Source organism: Schistocerca americana, chromosome 5, assembly GCF_021461395.2.
Source record: "Schistocerca americana isolate TAMUIC-IGC-003095 chromosome 5, iqSchAmer2.1, whole genome shotgun sequence".
Lineage (NCBI taxonomy): Eukaryota > Metazoa > Arthropoda > Insecta > Orthoptera > Acrididae > Schistocerca > Schistocerca americana.
Window position 1 is genome coordinate 643667607 of NC_060123.1, and position 25110 is coordinate 643692716.

The 25110-nt window shown below is 44.1% G+C and overlaps 1 protein-coding gene across 1 annotated transcript in view; it reads left to right on the plus strand.

Annotated features, from left to right (window-relative positions):
* LOC124616429 (RNA 3'-terminal phosphate cyclase) overlaps window positions 1-25110 on the plus strand; it is a 79508-nt gene that overhangs the window by 1783 nt on the left and 52615 nt on the right. The window contains exon 3 of the mRNA XM_047144737.1: window positions 17563-17692. Coding sequence (XP_047000693.1) covers window positions 17563-17692 — 130 coding nt within the window. The remainder of the gene's footprint in view (window positions 1-17562; window positions 17693-25110) is intronic.

The window sequence follows — 25110 nt, forward strand, 5'->3', positions numbered from 1 at the left end:
TATAGTGGGGTCTTCAGTGCTTAATATCCAGTGATATGCCTTTGAAACTGGTGTTGATCTCTTACTTTAAGTAAATTGCATAGAATTCCTCATTCACATCTAGAATTCTAAAGTATTGTCTTATTTCTTCGGTGGCATCATTGTCTCCTGTGGAATATGATGCCGGTGTCAAATCCTATTTCTTATGCAAAGCAACATTAACTGGTGAAATGACTGTTGTTTATGTGGCTTCCAATCATTATTCAACTAAATAAAGTTTCTAAACTGTGAAAAAAATATGTTCACTAATACTTGCACTTGCTGAACTATTAACAAAAGGTGCTTCTCCCTTCAGCAGTACTAATAAAAACACCTCACCCCCCATAATGAAGTATACGTTATGTCGTTAGTGGAAAAAGAACTGATGAACTACTCAAATAAAGTGGAGGAACAAGTGATGGCTTTTGTTGCATTGCATCTTGGTACAAAATAAATTTCTTTGATGTGTAATTGTTCTCAGTTATTTAGATATCTTCAAATAATGTTTGGAAACACTTTACATTTTAGTAACTAAAGAATAAAAGAGTTAAGGTAATTCGTTCACTGTTACATCTGTAACAAAGTAAGTGGAAATGTTTGCCTCATACCCTTGATTTTATACTTAATGAGAGAGAAAGTATTACGTTTTTAATTAGCTATGGCAAAATTGCAGTGAAGATAGTGTGCAACATATTACAGTTGGCAGAAATTTCTGATGAAACCTGTTTCTGAAAAGATGTTTGACACATTTCAGAACTGTGGAAATATTAGTGAATTCAATTCCTTGTCTCCCTGCTAAGGTGATCTCATCAGCAGGTATCGGTGGAGTAATGACAAGACAGGATGTGAAGCAATTCTTTCTTTGAAATCATAAAAGCTCAGCGCTTTGAATGATTCGGTCTTGCTGATACACACTCGAGTGAGCATTTTCCATGTGTCCTTTGATTATTGCTACAACTGCCATCAATGCACCCGAGACACTGGAAGGTTTCCCAAGCGGATTGGACACTTTCCTCCTTTCTAGCAACATTTGATGACCATCAATTTCCTAGCATCGATGATAAGGTCACTCATGTTACGGAAGTTATTCTTACAGCTGCGGAACGTTCAGTACCTTCTACCTCTTCTTTGCTCCAGCATCCCGCCAGTTCCTTGGTGGAATGAGGCCTGCCATGACACAATACGGAATGGAGATGTTCACTTCGCGGGGTTCCGTGTGTGATGTCGTCACATCATACACGATAGCAAGAAGGCAAGCTGGAACTTCTTTACCAGCTCCTTTAACACTTTCACTCCCTCATGAGTTGTTCGGAGGTGAATCCGACAGATATCTAGCCTGTCCCGTTTTTCCCTGACCTCTGGGCTAACTGTCACGCAGGATACCTTAGTGGACTCAGTCGCAATCTCTAATTCACTGGGTTGAAACTTTGTTTCTAATTACCCACCAGCTTTTCTCCCAAAGAAATGGGTAGTGGAAGAGCAACCTCTTGCTTTTTCCTCTCAAAATCGTGAAAGCAGTAATGCCGTCTTTTCAATGCGGGATCTTAGACATGCATTCTCCTCGTCTGCTCCGGGATGACGGTATCCACGTCCAAATGTTGGTGCACCTCTCACACCCTAGTCTTTGCTGCCCCTTCGTCTTTATGATTGACTTTGTGTTGACAGTACCTTTCCCAAAAGATGGTGGGAAGCTATTGTCATTCCTGTCATCTCCCCTCCAGCTATCGCCCAATCTCTCTCACAAGTAGTGTTTGTAAGGTTTTGGAGCGTATGGTAAATTGCCGTTTAGGCTGGTGGCTGGAGTCCCGAAACCTTTTAACAATGGTCCAATGCAGTTACTGAATGCAACTGACCATTTTGTTGCTGTCTCCACATATCTCGTGAACAATTTTCTCAAAAACGCCAAATGGTAACTATATTTTTCGATCTGGAGAGTGCATGCGATACCTGTTGGGAGGACTGGCATCCTCCGCACATTGTTCTCTTGGGGCTTTCGATGTTGGCTACCCCTATTCATTTGTGAATTTATGACAGAGTGCACATTTAAGGTGTGGGTGAACACTACTCTATCCCTACTTTCTTCCAAGAAAGTAGTGCCCCAGGCATTATTTGCCATCGCTATAAATCCAATTATACCTTGCCTCCTTCCCGATGTCTTGGGGCTCCCTCTTTGTCAACGATTTTGCATCTACTACAGCTCTCAACTCACAGGACTTCTTGAAAAACTTATTCAAGGATGTCTCGATTGTCTCCACTCACGGAGCTTCGAAACTGGCTTTCGACTTTCTCCCAGTAAGACTGTCAGTGCAAAAGTTATGGCCTCGTATGGAGTTTTATCAGCTTTCACTACATCTAGGCCCTGTTTCTCCCAGGGGGTCCACAAGTCTTTTGTGGATATGTGTGTGGCGAGCATGGGACTCCGAGCTTGAATGGCTCTCTTTCCTTTCCGGGTTGCATACCTTCCTTTTCCTCATCCTCCCACAGCCTCTTCCCTTCCTCTTATCCCTCTGTTGGGGAGTATGTTTCATGCCTACGTCCGGAGATGGATGCTTGTAACCCTAAGACATAGTTTCTTTTCTTTTCTCTCTATGTCAAAAGTCTCAGTTGTGCCTTTGTCCTTCTCTTTTCCTTGCTTCTTCTCTTTACCTTCTTCTCCACTGCGGTGTTTGATATCTCTCTTCTTTCCTTTTCTTTGTTCCTTCCTTTCTCTTACTTTCCTCCCTGTGCATGTCTAAAGGCCGACCCACACGTTCCCACGCATAGCTGGTGACAGGGTAACGTGTAATTCCATGCCCCCACCCCAGGGGGCCCACAGTCCTTTTATGGGTATGTGTGTGGCGCGCACTGGGCCCTGAGCTATTGCAGTCTCCTTTCCTTTCCAGGCTGCATTACTATCCCTGTTCCTCCTTTGTCCCTGCCCCTCTTTTCCCTCTCAGTGGAATTCTTTATCGGCCTGGCTATCCCTGTAGCTTTGTTTTGGTATGTGCTATTGTTTGGTTTGCTGTTTCCATCTCCTTTTTTGGCGTTTTTGGTCCCCTTGGGGTTTGACCTCCATTTCCAAAATTTTCCGTTCAGTGTGAGCCATTTGGGGATGAACTCCCTACCTAGCTTCCATGGTGCAGGTTCCTCTCCCCCTCCCCTCTCCCTTTGCATCCTGCCCCCCCCCCCCCCCCCCCCAAAAAATCCTGTTTGGTTACCAGCACAGTAGCCAGTCCGTGTTGTGGTTCTGTTAAGTAACCACTTGGCTGAGCCCCTGAAACCACAGGGATCACGCTTCTAGTACCTGAGCTGATAACACCTTCTGTATGCCCAGGAGTCAATGCTCATCACTTTGGGGCACCAGAACTCCTGGCAATGGCCGCCGTGCCAGGCAGCCCTTGCTCTGGCTGGGTGTCACCCACAGGACGAGACCCTGATCGGAGTGGGTGGTACTAGGGCGGACGCCTTGGGCATGAGGCGACAAAGGCTTCACCATCCTGGCCATTCTGTGGCCGTCCTAAGAGTGGTAACAGACGTGACACTCATTCTTCCAATCCTTCGGCCTTCCCCTCCCTGGTCACCCCCTGGGAGGAGGGTCAGGCTCTGCGGATTGAGCTGAAACCTTTCCCTCGGTACCTGGTTTGTACCAGGACAGATGGTGGAAGTTTTGCCACGACCAAGCCTTTGTTTTTCGTGGAGATGATTGAAGATAAGTATGTCAGAGTGGTATCCATGAGTAACATGTGGTTCAGTGCTTTGCTCATAGACATCTTCTGCTGCTGTGTGCTTGTGACCGTCTTGGTGACATCCCAGTCTCTGTCACGCCCCATCCATCTTTGAACTCGGGACAGGGCGTTATTTTCCACTGAGATTTTCTTCTCCAAATTGACGATGCGCTCCTAACCTCGAGCAGCAAGGGGTTAGATTTATCCGCCGTGTGCAGCAAGGCCCTCCAAACAATCGCACCGCTTCGGCACCTTTATCCTGGCCTTCGAGGGGGATGTCCTCCCAGAGGAGGTCAAGATCATGGTGTATCAGTGTGATGTAAAACCTTGTATTCCACCACTGATGAGATGCTTTAATTGCTTACGGTTTGGACACGTCTTCCTGCTGCACCAGTGATCCCCTCTGCGATGACTGTGGGTGCCCCCCTCCGCCAGTGTGTGTAAATTGTCATGGACAGCATTCTCCACGCTCACCTTCATGCCCAGTGTTTGTGAAAGAAAGAAGGATTCAAGAGTACAAGAACTTAGATCATCTCCCCTACACTGTGACTTCTACCTTTGCTTCAGTTACATCCATTCCCCCTCCTGCGCCCTCCTCTTCCCCACCTCACCCAATTTCCCCCATGCCTTCAGCCTCCTCCCTCTCCCACTCCTCCTCCCTCTCCCACTTCTCCTCCCCTCCCCGTCAGTACCCATACCAACCCCTTTGGGTGCTGCTCCTCCCTCCTAGCACCATGCAAAAATTTGCAACTACACGATTTTTTCCCCATAATTTCCCTTTGTTGACTAAACTATAGGAGGCACTCTGTATTGCTGCAGATGTCCATGTCATTAGTGCTCGTTAATTTGCTTCAAATGAAGAGGTGCATGCCTTTATACAATCACTGTTCTGTAGCCAACTGCAAACATTTACCCATGAAGGCATTGACCATCTTGTCTCACAGTGAAATACGTGTATTAACAGTTACGGTAATAAATTTTGAAATAATAAACAGTTTACTTACTTTTCTTCTCTCATTTTCATTTGACAGCCGGTGGGCGCCAAGATTGCCCGGTATAATTCCGTGCCCGACCTCACTGCAGTCTGCCCGGTATAATTCCGTGCCCGACCTCACTGCAGTCTGCCCTTCTCTTCCTTCACAGGAGGAGAAGCAGAAACACAAGAACAAGGGCAAGGCCCCTGTGGTACCCCATGAGGTGCAGCCCCCTGCGGGCTTCTGGTGGTGTTTGCACCTTGGTCTGCAAGGACATTGTTAGTAAATGGGTTCCCCTCAATACCATTCTGGAAGCAATTGCTGTGAGGGTCCATCTGGCCACTCCAATCACAATCTGAAATCTCTACCCCCCCACCTGACACGCCGTCCACATCCCCTGCCCTAACAACCCTTCTTCAACAACTCCCTTCTCCCTTCCTGCTACTAGGGGATTTTGATGCCCACAACCCTCTTTGGGGTAGTTGTACGACTACAGCTCTGGGCAGGACAGTTGAAGCTGTTCTGGCAGGTCTTGACCCGTGTCTACTAAACACGACGCTCCCACACACGTTAGTGTGGCACACGACACTATCTCTGCCATTGACCTCTCCATCTGCAGTCCTGGCCTTCTTCCCTCCATTCAGTGGGGTGTCCGTGATGACTTGCATGACAGCGTACTAATAAAAACACCTCACCCCCCATAATGAAGTATACATTATGTCGTTAGTGGAAAAGGAACTGAGGTTGTGATATCTCCCAGTGTGTAGGTAACATTGCCATCCCCTTGTCCAGCTGTGCAACAAGCTGTCAAACTCATCGAGGTAGTGGACACCCATCGCTTCTTGGGTCTGGTCTTCGATGTCCAGTTGACATGGCTCCCTCATCTTCACCAGCTGAAGAGGATGTGCTGGTCCCATCAGTGTTCTTAGATGTCTGTGCACTACCGCCTGGGGTGCCGACCGCTCTGTTCTCATCTGTTTGTATGAAGCGTTGGTCCAGTCTCATTTAGACTATGGAAGTCCTGTCTGTGGGTCTGCGTTGCCTTCGCCATGGCAGATACTAGACCCCATCCACCACTGTGGGGTCCGACTTGTGACTGGTGCCTTCCAGACTAGCCCCATACTTAGCCTTCTCGCAGAGGCAGGGATTCCACCACTCAGAGTTTTTTGCGAAACCACCAGCTACACAGCTCCTGCTTCTGTGCCCTGTTGTAGCACCTCTTCCCCAGCTGTCACTCGGCAGCCGCCAACAACACCTGATATCTTATGCGCTCCGCATTCGCTGCACCCCAAAGCACCCTAATTATGGTCCCCTGCATCCAGACATGGAGATCTCTCTGCTGCAGTGGCGGCCACGATGTGGGCTTACCACGGCTGTCTGCACTCAGTCGCTCGTTCCTGAGCTCTAGCAATTGCCTTGACCGCTTATGCATGTACCCCTCCGTGGTGCATCTCTCGGCCGCAGCTGTGTCTTGATCTCTCAATCGATTCAAAGAATTCTGTCCTTCCGATGACTCTTCACCACCAGTTCTACTGTCTTCTCAGTTCTTTTCAGGTTTCAGAAGTGTTCTATAGTGATAGCTCCGTGGTTGCTGGTCACACTGGTCTTGCTTACACCTATGCACGACGCATGGAAATGCGTTCCTTGCCAGATGGCTGTAGTGTCTTTACTGCAGAATAGTTAGCCAACTTGAGTGCACTGGACCATATCCACTCCTGCTCAGGACTATCCTTCGCTATCTGTAGTGACTCATTGAGCTGTTTGCACATTATCAGTGAGTGCTTCCTCCGCCACCTGTTTGTCATCGCTATCCAGGACTCCCTTTCTCTCCTTCCTCAACGTGGATGCTTGGTGGTTTTCATTTGGACCCCAGACCATGTTGGGATTCCTGGCAATGAACGTGCTGATCAACTGGCTAAATAAGCTACTACCAGGCCATCTCTTCCTATTGGCAGTCTGGAAATAGACCTTTGCTCGGCATTACATCAGGATTTGCGCCTTTGGAATGCAGAATGGAACACTCTTTCTTCGCCAAACAAGCTCTGGGCGATTAAGGATTCTACAACTCCGTGGTGGTCCTCCTTCCGGACCTCTCGTAAGGCCTCTGTTGTCCTATGCCGGCTCCGCATCAGCCAGACTTGGCTGACTCACGGTTATCTCCTCTGTTGTGAGGACCCCCCTTTCTGTCATTGTGGATCAATGTTGACTGTGGCTGACATCTTATTGGACTGCCCCAATTTAGCCACCCTGCGACGGACTTTAAGCCTTTCAGACTCGCTACCCCCTGGTGTTGACTGACAGTGCTTCAGCGGCGGATCTCATTTCCCGTTCTATTCGTGATGGGGGTTTTTATCGCTTCGTTTAGGGGAGGGACCTTCCACTTTATCGGTGAGTGGAGGGGCTGGCTGGCTCTCTTGCTCCACCCTTCGCCCTGACTGGATTGGCTTCAACTGGGTTTGGTGGTTCATCCCGGCCCTCTGCTTTCCCACTCCTTTCCTTATGGGGTCTGTTATGTCTTGAGCGGTCTCTCTTGTCACCTGTGCTTCTCCCTTCATGCCCATCATTAGTCACTTTCTTTCCCTCACCTTTTCTGCCGCCCTTTTCCTTCCTTATCATTTTATGGCCATTGTAGTTCCCTCTTCTAATGTGGGATTTTATCAGTTTTAGTTAATCCAAGGTTGGAGGGACTGATGACTGGGTAGTTTGGTCCCTTCTCCACCCAACCAACCAAATCGATGCCCCGGGTAGACAGGTAGGGCACGTATGTACATCCTGCTTAAGGCCAGGCCCAGGGAGGGATGATTATCCGAGCTGGTACCATCCGAACGGGCCGATTGGTCACTCCATCCGTTTCTTGGGAGGTGTGATCTGAGGTGTGGACAATCGCTTAAGGCGGGAGTGCCCTCAGAGAAGGTCCCCACAAGGAAGGAGTGCACCATCGGAGATGCTGGTAATCGTGGTGGATACTTTCGCCATGGTTTCCTACGTCTACAACTTTTGCTCACAAGCGAAAGCTAGATGAGTCTCAGCCACGGACAATTCTTCCATCTGTGCCAAAGCAAGTAGTTGTTTCTTTGTCTGATGAAGGTCAAGACTTCTCCAGAGTCAACCCTTTCATTATTCAGAAAGGTGTCGACGCTATTGTAGGTCCCGTAAAGTCTTGTTCCCGATTATGAAATGTCACCTTGTTGTTAGAAACAGGCAGTGCCCTCCAGGCACAAAAATTGCTGTGAACTACACTGCTTCTCACCTTCCCTGTCCAGGTGGAAGCACACCGCACTTTAAATTCATCATGCGGGGAGGCTTATACACGCTCACTCAACGGATTGTCCGAGGACATTCAAAACTGCCTGTCTGACAAGGGTGTAACGGCTGTACATAGTCGTGAAAAGGATTGACAAGGACTTGGTACTGACTGTACTTTCTTCTTGACGTTTGACGGAGTTCAACTTCCTTAGAAAGTTGAAGCCAGATATGAGATCATTTCAGTGTGCCCTTACATCCCCAACCCTACGGATTGCAATCAATGTCAGCAGTTTAAACATACCAGCCAGTCGTGTTCCAATCCGGCGAAATGCGTTACATGTGGCAGGGATGCACATGTGGGTGATTGTCCACCCCGATCCCCTCGTTGCATCAACTGTATGGGCGACCACGCCTCTTCCTCTAGAGATTGCCCTATTTTCAGAGATAAACGAATTATTCAGGAAGTACAAGTGAAGGAAAAGGTGTCCACCTTTGCTTCTCGTAAGTTATTTGCCAGTCGAAAGCCCACTGTGCCCCCAGTGGGTAAATATAGCACTGTCCTTGCATCTCCTCAGTCTTCTATGGAGGTAGCCACCTTTAGTGCCACAGTCGCCAGATTGGCCAGCCCAAAGAACCCACTTTCAACCTCCCCACTATCACCTGCTCACTCTAACGCTCATCCCTTACCGGCTCCTGCAAAATCACGGGCCCCGAAATCGGACGCCCAGATTTCCAAAAAAGAGCCTACTTGTGAAGATTTTTTACGTACCCCAATTTCACAACCATTGAATCTTCCATAAGAAGGCTAATAAGAAACAGTTCCTCTCCTTCTCTGCCATGGTGTGTCTCATCTACGGTGCCTCGGCTGTCTTCCATGTCGCCGAGACGTACCGCTGTCGGCGATCAACCAGCTACCCCCGAACAACTTATGGATCAGGATTTTCTGCTTTTGGCTGAATGTCATTCCAAGCTGTTGGCCACCAGAGGTTGTTGAGTTGACAGCAATCATGGTGAGATTCTTCCCTTTTCTGTCCACCCTATACCACTTCTCCATTGGAATATCTGTGGAATTCGAGCCATTCGGGATGAATTGTCGATCCTCTTACGATCCTACTCTCCGGTCGTCTTTTGTCTTTAGGAAACAAAGCTATGTCCCCACGATCGCTTTGGTTTCCCCCATTTCCAATCAGTCTGGTTTGATGTCGCCCCTGTTGATGGCACTCCGGGACACGGGGGACTTACGATTTTTCTCCATAATACTGTCCATTGTCACCCAATCCCTTAAACAGTCCCTTCCAAGCTGTCACTGTCCATCTTTCCCTTTCTGGATACACCTTATCGCTTTGTACTGTATACATTTCATCGCGCACACCGATGGTAAGAGCTGATCTCCTTCATCTCCTTGGTCGCCTCCCGCCCACTATTTGCTGGTTGGGACTTTAATGCCCACAGCCCGCTTTGGGGATCTCTGCGTTCTTGTCGGCAAGGCTCTCTTTTGACCGATCTCTTCCACGAAGTGGATCTTGTTTTCCTCAACTCTGGGGAATCTATATTTTTGCTTCCATCTTGAATTTCTCTCATTTCGACCTTTCGGTTGGTACTGTTCAGCTAGCTCAGTGCTTTGAATGGTTCGCTCTTGCTGATACTCTCGAGTGACCATTTTCCATGTGTCCTTTGATTACAGCCACAACTGCCATCTATGCGCCCAAGATGCTGGGAGTTTTCCCAAGCCGATTGGACACTTTTCTCCTCTCCAGCGACATTGGATGACCGTCACTTTCCCACCATTGACGATCAGGTCACTCATCACTCATGTTACGGAAGTTATTCTTACAGCTGCAGAACATCCAGTACCTCGTACTGCCCCGGCCACACAGAATTTCCATTTTTTCTGTGCAGGAACTCCAACACACTCTCTCTTCCTCTTGCATTTCTGCCCCAGGACCGGATTGAAGCCATGTCAAAATGTTGCTGCATTTATCGTACTGTAGTCTGCCTTCACCTTTATAATTGAATTTGGACTGGCAGTCTCTTTCACGAATGGTGGGGAGATATCATCATTCCTGTTCCGAAACCTGGAAAGGACAAACACCTCCCCTCTAGCTATCGCCCCATATCTCTCTCGAGTAGTGTTTGTAAGGTTTTGGAGCGTATGGTGAATTGCCTTTTAGCCTGGTGGCTGGAGACCTAAAACCTTGTAACACCTGCCCAATGCGTTTTCCGAAAGCATATTTCTGCAGTTGACCATCTTGTTGCTCTCTCCACTTAAATTGTGAACAATTTTCTCAGGAAACTTCAGGCAGTAGCTATATTTTCTGATTTGGAGAGAGCATACTATACTTGTTGGAGGACAGACATCCTCGGCACACTGTTTTCTTGGGGCTTTCCAGGTCAGCTACCCCTTTTTATTTGTGAATTTATGACACAACACACATTTAACGTGCAGCTGAACACCACTCTCTCCTGTACTTTCTCTCAAGAAAACGCGATGCCCCAGGGCTCCGTGCTAACTGTTGTACCGTTTGCCATTGCCATAAATCCAATTATGGATTGTCTCCTTCCTGATGTCCCAGGCCCCCTCTTTGTCGATGATTTTGTGATCTTCTACAGCTCTCAACGGACCTGCCTTCTTCAACAATGGCTTCAAGGATGTCTCAATTGCCTCCAACATGGAGCTTTGAAACTTGCTTCTGCTTTTCTCCCAGTAAGACCATCTGTGTAAATTTTTGGCGTCATACGGAGTTTCCTCCGTCTTCCCTACATCTAGGCCCATTCAACCTTCTGTTTGCAGACATTGCTAAATTCTTGGGCCTTATGTTTGATAGAAAACTGTGCTGGTCTTCCCACACTTCATATCTTTCAGCTCACTGTCTGCGATCCCTCAACACCCTCCGTATTCTGAATGGTACCTCCTGAGGAGTGGACCGAGTGGTCCTCCTCCGCCTATATCGCGCCTTAGTGTGCTTGAAATCGGCCTATGGAATCATAGTTTACTCCTCTGCACAGCCATCTATTCTTTGGCGTCTCGACTCTGTTCAACACCATGGATTGCGTTTAGCGTCTGGAGCTTTTTACACCAGCCCCGTGGAGAGCCGTTATGCTGAGACTGCTGAACCTCCACTGTCCAGTCGACGAGCAGTCCTTCCGAGTCTTTACGCTAGTCATCTGTCTTCCATGCCTGCTCATCTGGCCTATGCCCCTTTTTTTTTCGACACCTCCTTGTATTTAGGTATGCAGACCGCCCGTCCTCTCTACTACCACCAGGAGTCCACTTCCGTCAACTGCTACATTCTCTTTCCTTCCACTTCGCTAAAACTTTCTTGGCAGCTGGAAGTTGTTTTCCCTGAAAAGGGCTCCAAATGACCGATGTCATCTCACTGACACTGATAAACGCGAGGACACAATCGGCTGAGCGCATGTCATCTGCTAAAAGGGAAGCCATATCAGGTGACATCTGTACATGGGCATGTTGACTTTGCCTGCGGACCTGCCTTTGCCTTCTCCGTGACCTTTGTCCTTTGTCAGCTTCCCAAGGACAGTCCCCCCCCCCCCCCCCACCCCCACCCCCCCCTCCCCACTCTAGTTTATCGTTGGGCATTTGCTGCTCTATGCACACAAATGGAGCGTGCCACATTTATTTACACTGATGGATCAAAAAACAACATTTGGTGTTGGGAGTGCCTATATTGTTGGCGATACCCCTAGTAGATTTTGGCTTCCCATCCAGTGTTCTGTTTTTACTGTGGTGCTTTACGCTGTTCCCCAGGCTGTCCAATACATCTGTCGCCATAAGTAGCTATAGAATATTATATGCTCGGATTCACTCAGATCTCTCCTCAGCTTCCAAGCTCTTTATCCTGTCCACCCTCTGGTCCACCGGATTCTGGACTGCCTCCACTTGCTCCACTTGGGGGGCATCTCTGTCGCATTCCTCTGGATCCCTGGGCACATTGGTATCCACGGAAACGAGGCAGCTTATATAGCGGCAAAGGCTGCAGTCTCTCTGCCTTGGCCCGCTGTTGGCATGGTTCCCTTAGCCGATGAGAGCGTTTTATGTTGTTGTGTTGCTCTTTTATGGCACGCACATTGGTCTACACTTCCTGATTATAAATTACAGGAACTGAAACGCCTTCCCTGTGCTTGGACTTCTTCCTCCCGGCGTTATCATTGGGAGGAGGTAATTTTCACTAGACTCTGGATAGGGCACGATCTTTTTAGCCATCGACATCTTTTAAGTGGTGATCCTCCCCTGCTCTCAGCCGTGGACAGTGAGACACCTTTCACTTCAGTGCCCCTATGTTAATCCGCTACATGCCCAGTTACAGCTGTTGCCTGATATGGCTTCCCTTTTAGCAAATGACATGCGCTCATCCGATTGCATCCTTGCATTTATCAGTGTCAGTGAGATGACATCGGTCATTTGGAGCCCTTTTCAGGGAAAACAACTTCCCTTCAATGGCACATTTCTAAGATTTCCTGCCGTTTGTAGTTTGCTTCCGTTTTCAGTTTTGCTTCCATTGCTGCTGATTTATATTCCTGTTTTTACGCTTCACTAAGCCACAGCATGGGCACTTATGACCATAGCTGTTTTGTGCCCTAAAACCATAACTAATAAAAAAAAATGTTATACTGTACACTAGAGGCCATGTCATTCACAACACTGAAAAGCCTGCTGCCTCTGTTCAGGACTCATATGTTAGCCTGGGTTCTTTTGTTATCCGTATGATGTTTCCTCATACGATACAGCTATCAGTATCTTTGGCTCACTAGCTAAACTGTCAGGTGTAGGTCTATGTTTCATGGTTTGGGGACCCTAATTTCATGCAGTAACATTAAGTATCTCAGGCAACAGCTTCCATGTGTAAATTTTCTCAGCTAGTGTTTTGGAAGTATTGAAGAACATGATACAGCCTATAAACTTTGACCATTGATTTTGGCAGCCAGTATAGTGACTGTGATGTTAGGTATAACATCACATGTATTTTAAATATTGGAATATTATGACCTCAGAAGGAAAAAAAGGGATTTTGTTGTGAATTATTGTTACTAACCCCTTAATTTAATGATCTTTTTTAAAGTCGTGTTCCAAAAGATAACATATTATTATTAATGAAATCATCCTATAATGAATGACATTATGTATAGACCTACAAAGACAGCTTTTAAAGCTCAAAATAATGAGTTACAAAATTTTGAAAATCACTAGTAATGAACTCTAGTTTATTCGTGCACCAGACATTGACTAAAATATCCTGAAATTTGAAACATTTTTTCATTTGTGTTGCTGTGAAGTCTTAACTATGTCTTTCGCAATAGTTTCCGTGTGCATAAATCCTGGAGGAGCTGGCTGGAGCACAGTGAATGTATTTATCTTGTACCACCAACGAGCACTTGTTGCTCAACTGACAAACTGTCATCACTTTTTGCTGATGAAGTAACATTATGTTCTTCTTCACTTTATGAGCTGCTAAATTCAATGTCAAACTCTGGGTCACTAGTAATCCTTTTTTGGAAGGATTGCCTAAACAACAATATAGGAGTGTCTGATAGTGTGTGTTTTGTTGTAGAGTATCTAAAGCTGTGCACAATAAAGATGATATATAGGGGCAACTACTTAACTGGAACACAATAGCCAGGCTACAAATGTAGTACCAGATGCTATCTAGTGGCCAAACGTGTAACTGTCTGTGCTAAAATGGATATAAGTGGGTTTTTATGTTTTTGAAAGTCTCTTCTTAAGTTGCCAGTGTATACTTGGGATTTTAAATTTGTCAGAACAATAAAAACAAGGTAACTCATGGTTTTACGTTCAGGGGTTAATGCTTTCAAACATATGGAATTGAAATTATCAGACCACAGTGGGAAAAATCTTTCTTCTTTACATGGAGAACATAATTTTAGCTACGAAAGGCGCAAGTCATATGTAAGGGGCAGTCAGATGAAAAAGAAACAGACTGAAAGAGAGTGAGTGTTTATTATTTTGAAAGTGATTGCCATGACTTTTAATATATTTATCCTGCTGTGGATAGTCAGTGCTTTCATGGAAAAATGTTTGTGGTTTGTACCCAGCCGTGCACCTCTTTGAAGTAAATCAATGCCATGAATGTATTTTTTCAGCTGTCCAAAAGTATGGAAATTGAATGGTAAGATATCGGGATTGTATGGGGAATGTGTAAGGACTTCCAGAGGAACTTCTACAACTAACTCTAAACAACCTTTGCAACATATGGGCTTAGCCACATTTCAACTCTGCTGCAGAAGATTCACTGGAAAGCCCTTACTCGTCCTCTATATAGTCCTGATCTCTCCCCATGTTATTTCCATATTCTTGGTGCCCTGAAAAGAAGACACTAGTGGTCGTTAATTTGCTTCAAATGAAGAGGTGCATGCCTTTATACAATCACTGTTCTGTAGCCAACTGCAAACATTTACCCATGAAGGCATTGACCATCTTGTCTCACAGTGAAATACGTGTATTAACAGTTACGGCAATAAAGTTTGAAATAATAAACAGTTTACTTACTTTTTATTCTCTCATTTTCATTTGACAGCCTCGTACACACAAAAAAGATTGACATACATTTGTTGGCTATGTTGGTACATTACTAAATTGTTACCTTCCAACCTAAGCCAGACCTCGGACTTCGCTAGAGATCAACTTCCATTCATAAAGTGGTCCTTTTGCTGGCTGAAGTAGAACAGCTGTACCATGAGCTTCAATACACCCAGTGGTGATGTCTCAATTCATTATCTTTTACAGGGTGCCTGTAATTAAACTTTAACTACTTGATTCAGTGTAGACAGAAAGCTATTTACCTTATGGGTACCCAGCTTTATAGGAATCGTGCCCTGCAGGATTTGCGTAGTTAGTAGAGTCTGTGTCATGACTTGCTATTAAACACCAGTACTGGTATCATGGCATAGGTCTGAAACACAAGCATCAGTGTGTGTTAGTTGTGGACAGTCAACATGGGTCTGGACAAGATGGGCAGAGTTTTACCCATAAAATTGTTTTATTAAAGCATAGATAGAGCTGTTGCTCTTTGAGAGTGAGGCATTGAGTGAGTGATCCAGGGAAGTGTATTGGGACACTTGCTGTTCATGTTGTATATTAATGGCCTTGCCAACAATATTTATAGTAACCTAAGACATTGCAGAGGATGCAGTTATCTATAATGAAGCAGATGATGCAGTTATCTATAATGAAGCACTGTCTGAAAGAAGCTGCATAAATATTCAGTCAGATCTTGATAAGATTTCAAAGTGGTTCAAAGATTGGCAACTTGCATTAAATACTCAGAAACATAAAATTGTGCACTTCATAAAATGAATAATAGGAGTATCCTTTGACTATAATGTCACTGAGTCACTGTTGGAATCAGCCAACTCATGCAAATACGTGGGTGTAACACTGTTTAGGGATATGAAATGGAATGATCGCATAGGCTCAGTTGTGGTTAGAGCAAGTGGTAGACTACAGTGTATTGGTAGAATACTGGGAAGTGCAATCAGTCTGCAAAGGAGGTTGCTTACAAATCGCTCATGCGACTAGTTTGAGGATATTGCTCAAGTTGTAGGACCCATGCCAAATAGGACTAACAGGAGACATTGAACATATACAGAGAAGGGCAGCACAAATGGTCACTGGTTTGTTTGACCCATGGGAGAGTGTCACAGAGATACTGAAGCAGCTGAACTGGTAGACTCTAGGACTGACATAACCTATCCAGAGAAAGTCTATTAACACAGTTTCAAGAATCAGCTTTAAATAGTGAATCTAGGAATATACAACAACCCCCTATGTATTGCTCACATATGAATGGTGAGAATAAAATTAGAATAATTACAGCATGCGCAAAGGCCTTCAAACTATCATTCTTCCCATTTTCTGTATGTGAATGGAAGGGCAAGCAACCCTAGTAACTGGTAAATGGGATGTATGCTCTGCCATGCACTTCATGGTGGTTTTACAGAGTACAGATGTAGATGTTGATTAAAGGAATATGGAGAGGTGCTCTTTCCACACACTGGTTGAAGAGCACAATTCGGAACTAAGAATTAAGTGGAGATTCAGCAATTGCTCCTGGGAGAGAGAAGCTAACGGCCAATTGCACCACAAATTGTTGAAGTTACTGTTGCCATGGCTGAGAATACTGGTCACAAGTATGGCCTTCAAGTAGTGCGTGGGCTATGTCACAACAGCTGAACAATCTGTGGTTCACTGTTAGAAAAGTGCTGCAAACAATTGTGAAATGGTGTTAGTGCTGTTCCAGGCTGTTGGTGATGCTGTTGGTTGTCACATTGAGCAGTGCTTGTAATGTGGAATGTAAATATGGTATAGAGTTATCCTCTCATGTGGAAATTATAATGTTTCTTTGAATGGTTTATTCGTCATTTCTCTTCCACGTGCCCCTTCAAATGTTTCCAAAAAGTTTAATTGTCCTCCTATCACTCCTTTCTCATAGGGCCCTATCAAGTAGCGAAAGTTTCATTATAACCACCTGGTAGTTCAAAATTGGTCAAAGCTATTGCCCTAGTCACAGGAATGTAAGAAACTAGCTTACTTCTCTTCTTCACAGCTCCATTAACTTTATAAATGAACTTCATTCAATATACGGCTGTGCCTGGGTCGTGTGTTAGGTTAATTCAGTGATCTGGCATGTTTTGGTCTTGAACATTTAGGTATTTAAGTTTCAACTTAAAGATTACTAATCAAACACTGCCAAATGTTCTCGCCACCTGCAGCAATAGATCCACCCATCAACCCTGAAATGAGAGGATTTAAAGTGTCTGGATAAGCTTTACTTGTTTTACAGGCTAACTTCCAACATCTGGAAACCTCGGTGATTTTTAGCATCAGGTACTGCCACTCTACCAGATACTGTCTTGTGGTGGTTGCATGCAAAAGGTCATCCAAGGAAAAATATTTATGTGATTATGTAAAACTGAATTATCTAGACGCACCACAAAAATATAGAATAGTTGAAAAGTTACTGCCATCTTAAAAAACTTTCACAACATTGAAATGAAATGATACTTAAATCGACACCCTAGCTGCAAACAGGCGTTGATATACATAATTGGGAACATGTTGAAAATGTGTGCCCCGAACGGACTCGAACCCAGGATCACCTGCGTACATGGCAGACGCTCTATCTGAGCCACTGAGGGTACAGAGGATAGTGCGCCTGCGGGTACTTATACCTTGCATGCTCCCCATGAGATCCACATTCCCAACATGTCCACACCACTACATTCGTAGTGGGCCTAATAGATGTTTGCCCATCACACTCTTTACATGTGGCAGATTAATCTACCATGTCCCGTACAAGTTGGGGCATAGCGTGAAGTTCAGTGGCTGGGGCATACATTTTCAACATGTCCCCAATGATATATATTAACGCCTGTTTGCAGCTAAGGTGTTGATTTAATTATCATTTCATTCTAGAGAAGCTGCACGGTCATCAATGGTATCTGTTTTTACAGGAACAGATACTACCTTCACATATAGTTTCACAACATTAGACGTATGCACAATTGCAGACTTTTACTTGGCAGGTGTTGTCACTGTACAGACCAAATATTTGTTCAATTTACTAATCTTCTTTTTTTTTCTACAGGTCTTGAATTGGTGCAGAAATTGAGTGGAGGTCAGCTTGTAGGAGCTGAAATGGGTTCAACAGAAGTCACGTTTTTTCCGGGAGACAGACGAGGAGGAGGAGAGTTTAGTGCTGACACCCAAACAGCTGGGTATGAAAAATTATTGCTGTTAAAATAAGTGCCTTTTCTTTTTCTTCTTCTTCTTCTTCTTCTTCTTCTTCTTCTTCTATCAACCAGTAGATGTTACTGTTTGTTGTGACTTCAAATGTGCATTTAGACTCTTGCAGTTTGTTGCCACCATGTTCCTTCTTCCTCCTGGGTGGTTCTTTCAGGTAACCTTTAATTTGATACCCTCTACATATCTGCCCTCTTAAAGTCTAAAAAGTAATAAATCCGTTAACAATTAGTGAATGAAATGACAGTATTGGTGTTTATTAAGTAATGAAGGTGAAACAAATATTCCAATGTACAGTCCTTATTACTGGCTTCAGTTTCATAAAAAGGAGAAAGGATATGTGGCAGATGAAGATTATTAAGTTTAAAAAGAGGAATCGGATAAAATATTTGATCATAATACTTGCATGACTACTTCTGAGACTACTGTCATCATAGTGACATGGACATCTGCAGCAATACAGAGTGCTTCCTATAGTTTAGTCAACAAAGGAAAATTATGGGGAAGAAATCGTGTAGTTGCAAATTTTTGCATGGTGCTAGGAGGGAGTGTTGAGAACAGTGCACTAAAAATCCTGAGCGGTAGGGTGTGAGCATTGGGATGTGGGGGTGTTTGAAGGTCACTTTTGTGTGGTGCTTTTTCTTGTTGCAGGGGATGTAAAAAGAATGCAGATGATTAAAAATATTGTTGTAACCTTGTAAAACTAATGTTCCACTTCAAATGAAGTGGGTTAAAATATTAAACACATGTAACACATCTAAGTGCAGTAGAGATGTATTAAGGAATAAGTTGTGTTTGGGGAGGGGGGGGGGGGGGTGATAAGTGGAGTAGAAGCACGAGAGAAGATAGATCGCCAGATTGTGCTCATGAATTTGCACCCCCCCACCCCCCCCCCCCACCCCCTTCATATGTCTGCAAACCAAAGGTTGAGCAGGTAATGCCCCACTCTGTCTAGCTCACTGTGCCACAAAAAGCTACTACAGGGTGTTTCACAAAGTCATACCAAACCTCCACAGTGCTCCTTAAGCACTGACGATGCAGTGCGCAGACACGGCGGATTGTATATTTCCTACAGAATGCATTAAAGTTGCAAAGAGTGCAGTTATATACTAATAATACTAACACAGATGGACAGCACCTGTATAAATCTCTGCACTCTGTTGTACAGTGCCAGAGGAAAAATAGATTCTTAGTCAGCCTGTGTGGGATCTGTAGTGTTCTTCTGGGAGAGTCAGCTTCCCCCACTATGAATGCTGCTGTATTTTCAGTTGACAGACTAAACCACCCTAGTGTTTCCTGTCCAGTTCTTTTATATGGGTAAACAAGATAATGTCACTGAGCTCGTGTTTCGATTACTTTTTTGCAGGTGTTGGGTAACCTTCTATGTAAAATACATTCCTGTAAACAATGGCTGAGAAGTGTTTAAATTATAAATGTTATGATGTGAGATGACCTGTGTAATGTTTGTGGCAAAAGGGATTGGATTGGTGAATGTGACAACTTACTGCTGCTCATCATTGACAGTGTATTGAAAACTCGTACAACTGTCTTGTACTCATATGGTGGTTAATTAATGAAAGACCAGAAAGTTACTGCACTTCTTCCATCTTTAGTTGTGTTAATGGTAGGCCGCGTAAATCTTCTCTATTCAAGAATTTCTATCACTTGTAGAGAGGTCTGCACTGAGTGATGCCACTTATGACATCCATATTATATATTCAAGCATGGGTGTGAATGTGTCTTCTGGAATGGGACTGATAGTGTTAGTGTAGAAGAGTAATCTGCTGTGAACCATTGCTCAACTTAGGCTGAAATACCTGAATTTCTGTTACACATGGGTGCCTTGTTGGAGAGTAAGACAATTTAAGCACCTGGGCCTCTTCAGTTGCTGGGTGAGCTGACACTGGGGCGATGCATTTGACACCCATAATGCTGTGAAAAGTATTCCAGCCAGTGATAGTGGAGACAGTGAAATCACTATTGTCGAATACGTATTGATAGTGTGCTACAATTGGGACAGACACTTCAGTGTGGTACAGTTGACAGCTCTGTCTGTCTGGTATTGTTTACATAATAGCTCTGTAATCAAATGCAAATACTTGCTTAATCAACTGAAAATAACTCTACATGACTATGAGCTCAATGAAGTAATTTTGTCTACTCACATAAGGTAACTGGACAGTAAATGTTGGGGATGTATAGTCTGTCTGTAAGCTGAAAACTGAGCCGTACTCATAGTGGGGAAAGTAGCCTTTCCTGGAAAAACCCTACAGTTATTGTACAGGATAACCAAGAATAAATTTGCCCTCTGGCAGTGTAGGACAATGTGCAGAAATTTGTGTCGATTCTGTCCATGTGTGTTTTTGTGTTAGTGTTATTAGTAACTCAAGTCTGCATCCCCTGTAATGTTAACACATTTTGTGGAACATAACTGTCCCCAGATATAATTGTGTCACCAGTGATTCATAGGGTAGGATCTGGAGGGCTGGTGTAACTTTGTGAGGCACCCTGTTGCTGCTTGTTGCGATGTAGTGGGTAATCATCTGCAATCCTCAGTTTGCAGAAATATGGGAAGGAGGGAACTGTGTGAACACAATCCTTCCCTCACATTTCTATAAACCCCCCCCCCCCCCCCCCCCCTCCTCTCCATGTTACCTCCTTGGAACACAGTTTATCACTTAATATGGCTCTGTTGAATATTTGTTTTTAACCCACTTCTTTCAGAGAGACAAACAAAAATTTCATATGATTAAAACAATTTTTAATAAGTGATTCTTCCATCCCTGGCAGTGTGGAAACTATTACATCTAGAGAAAAAAATGAATAAGACCTTTTTGAAGCGAATTTCATTTTGCACTGGAGAATATTTCCATTGAGAGCTGCAGTTTTTGACTTACTCAAGATAAACATATAAAAGTGACCTTCAAACACCCCCGCCACCCAATGTGCACACTCGTTCTGGTCGGGGCTTAGTATGTTGTTCGTGACACTTCTTCCTAGCACTGTGCAAAAATTTGCGACTACACGATTTTTCCCCTACTCGACCTTTTTTGGTCTTCATTGACTGGCCTCCCCAGGTGAGCAAAAAAAGTGACTGTCAGTAAGCTTATATATGAGCCTAAATGTGTCTGACTTTTAATGTTATGTACATTTTGCAGGATATATGTGGGAGAAAGTAAGAAGTTGTTCAAACATTATTGGAACAGTGTCTCAGAATTTTAGCAGTTAACTTGCCTTCTGTTGTGACGTCTGTCATTGAAGATAGATGAACAATGCTATAACGCTTTCACATTTATTGACATACCCATTATAATCTGTAGCTGTTCTTGGTATATTCTCCAGCTCCTCTGTTAATCCGACTCACTAAGCGTTCCAAACTGCCAGCAACACTCAAGAATCAGCCGAACAAAGTTTTTGTAAGCTACCTCCTTTGTGGATGGATTAAACATCCTTGGGATCTTTCCAATGACTCTCTACCTGCTATCAGCCTTTCCTAGAACTAAATTAAAAGGAAGGTCAGCATTGGCCATAATATTGATGTTTTATTGATAGCAAAACCAATTTTCAGTCACATAGTGATCATCTTCAGTGCTGGAAGTTAAAAATTTCACATAGCGATCAGTGAAAAAAAAACAAAAAAACTATAAATACACCTGAGTATAAACCAACTGTTGGAAAGAACATACCTGTGGTGTACAAATTAAACTCATACACTGGTATCAAGTCATCAGTGACAAAGACTGAGAAGTGATCACAATAACTGAAGCCGCTGTTTACATTCACCTATACAGCAGACCTCGGTGTGACAGGGTCTTGGAACGCCCTCTGTGTGGCATGTGTCATGTGAAGACTTAACAATTCTTTATTTGCCAAGAGATTACCACAAAATACCAATGTGCACTTGCAAATCATTAATTGAATATTTCAATTTTAAAATTGTACATTAAAAACGCATAGCAAGAAAGACGGAGGGGGGGGGGGGGGGGGGGAATGCACATCTTGCCAACATATACTGGCATGTTATTTTCAAACAACTTAAAAAACATGTCAGAATAAAAATCAACAGTTGAAGTTATATGGTGTCAGATTACAGGACTAGAAAAGAAGAAAAATATACAAATAACATGACATCAAATATAACAGAATTTGTTGTAACACAATAACTGCCATCTGGCGTAGGGAGTCAGAGATATAAAATTCTTAATTTATGTAAAATATTACATTGAAACCAAGAAGTCAAATACATAAATGTAATTATACAATGTATGTCACAATATAGCAGGTCAGAATGCCGTGAAACTCATTACATGTTATAAAAAAAATTTTAAGGGTGCAGACTAACAATTTTTGTCGTATTTAACGACATGATGAAACACACATCTCATTTATCCCGTTGGGACATGTGAACACTTTATATAGATTAAAAAGTCATCGTAATTATGAAAGCAGAATGTTTTAAAAGTACATTGTGACATACATTGTATAATTACATTTGTGTATTTGACTTCTTGGTTTCAATGTAATATTTTACGTAAATTGAGAACTTTATATCTCTGACTCCCTACTCCAGATGGGGGAGTAGAAAACTTCAAGCAATCCCCCTTCAGCTTAACACATTTATGGCATATTTGTTCCAGTTTCTTTATCCCATCTAAAAAAAATTTCAGCTGTGCAGGAAATTGCTCATCCATATCCTTACTGGCTTTCTCAGTGATCAGAAGTCATCTGCCCTTGAGATGTGTTTTGAGGTTTGCAAACAGATAATAGTCTGAGTGGGCTAGATCAGATGAATGGGGTGGATGTTTGAGGATGCCAAAGTGAAGATCTACCAATTTTTGCTGTGTGATTCCCCACCTTGCCAGGAGGGGCATTATCTTGTGGAAATGAGTTTCCTTTTCTCAGTATTCATTGAAGTTCAGATACCAATTGCTGCTTCAGTTTGTTGAAGCTCAACATATTACTTTGTCATGATGGTTTCACCATGTTGTATGTAGTCTGTAAGTAGGACTCCATCTTTATTACAAAAGACTGGCCACTCAGGGATCTGTGGCAATGAACAAGTCGATAGATCGGCTAGGATGGGGCAACAACTCCATTTATTGGACTGGAACCTGCCTTGACAATCACCAAGGCTATGATCAAATTAGAACTGCGAAACTGGCTTAGGAAACAGCACGTAGGATATTGGACCAAGGTCCGTAATGGTAAGGTAATGATGCCCAAGCCATGTTTTAAAAGGAGCTCTGTAATCCTGGGATTGAGCAGGAAAGAGATCAAACTCATGACTGGACTGATGACCGGCCATGGGAACTTCAAAAAAACACCTACACACAATGGGTATAATGGAAGAGGACCCTAAATGTAGGATCTGTGGTGAAGAAACTGCATCACACCCAATCTTTGAATGCATGGCATTGGAGAGTAAAAGATACAGAATCTTCAGGACAACTAGACCTGAAGAAATTGTGTCTAACAAAAAACCGTTAGAGGGACTCCTTGCACTATTTAGGGTCACTAGTTGGCTTTACTAGATATACAGGGAACGATGCCGCACAATAAACCTAGTTTCAGTGTGGGCAGTAGTGGGTTAGACCTAAGCTGTTTTAGCTCTCCTGTTAAAATCAAATCAATACCAAAAGACAGATATAAACAACTCATCTGCCAATCATTTTGTTTTTGAATGTCTTTGGATGTGGAGAACCACTGTGTCTTCGTTCTTCTGACTCTGAATTATAAGTGTATATCCGTTTTCATTCACAGTGATGGAGCTATTAAAAAAATCCCGCAGGATTCTGGTGAAATTGGACCAAATGGACTGTGAAGCAAACACTTTTTTTTGCATCAAGACATTAGAACATATTTGGCTGAGAGCTTTCTCATGCCCAAAATATCATGAGTAATGTTGCACGTGTTCTCAGGACATCCCCAGTGTCTTGCCTGCTAGCAGTTATCCTCTGATCATCCAGGATCATGGAATGAACATCATCTGCAGTTTCCAGAACTGTGACTTGAGTTGGCCTTCCAGGAAACTCATTTTCATTGCTGAAATGCTCTGTTTTAAATGCAGCAATCCAATTATTGATAGTGAAGTAGGAAGGGCCATTACCACCCAATGTACCAGAGACGTTACCATAACCCCTCCATGGGGTCCACAACTCCTTTGCAGTTACATGTGTGGCAAGCACGGGAGCCCGAGCTAGTGCAGCTCTCTTTCCTTTCTGGGCTGCATACCTCCCCTTTCCACATCTCTTCCTGTCCCCGATCATCCACCCCCCCCCCCTCCACCCCCTCCTTTCTCCTTCACCCTCTTTGGGAGCATGTTTTGCACCTACATCTGGAGATGGACACATGTGAATGTATGACGTGGTTTTTCTTTTACCTCTATAATGGAACGTCTCTATCGTTACTTTGTCCTTCTCCTTGCCTAGATTCTTCTCTTTATCTTCTTCTCCACTGAGGTGTTTCAGAATTCTTCTGTTCTTTCCTTTTCTTTGTTCATCCCTTTCTCTTTCTTTCCTCCCTGTGCATGTTTGAAGGCCAACTCAAGTGTTCCCATGCATAGCCGGTGATGGGGTAATGTGTAATTCCCCACTCCAGGTAGACAAGCAGGACACTTACATACCCCTGGTGAAGGCCAGGCCCAGGGAGGGGTGATTTCCCAAGCTGGTACCTTCTGAACATGTTGATTGGTCCCTGGTCCCTCCCTGTTTATCGGGAGGTGTGACTTGAGGTGTAGACAGTCACCTAAGGTGGGAGTGTCCTCAGAGAGGGCCCCCAATAGTAAGGAGCACGTCATCAGAGACGCTGGTAATCGTTGGGGATACTTACGCAATGGTTTCTTCTATTCCTACAACTTCTGCCCACAATAGAAAGCTAGACTAGTCTCAACCACAGAACATTCTACAGTCAGTGCCGAAGTTCCTAGTTGTTTCTCAGTGTGACGAAGGTCAAAACTTCTCAACAGTAAACCCTTTCATTATGCAGAAAGGTGTCAACACATTTGCAGGTCCTGTAAAGTCTTGTTCCTGGTTACAAAATGGCACCTTGTTGTCAGAAACAGACAGTGCCCTCCAGGCATACAAATAGCTTTGAACTACACTGCTACACACCTTTGCTGTTCGTAAGTTTTTCGCCAGTAGTAAACCCACTGTGCTCCCAGTGGGTTAATATAGCACTGTCCTCACCTCGCTTCGACCTACTAAGGCGGTAGCCATGCAGAATTGCGATCTCACCTTTAGTGCCACGGTCGTCAGATTGGCCAGTCCAAAGATGGTCCCTTCCATGTCCTCACTATCACCCGCTCACTCTTAAGGCTCAACATTCAGCAGCACCCGCTAAATCATGGCCCCCAAAACTGGACGCCCGGACTTCCAAAAAAGTGCCTACTCGTGAA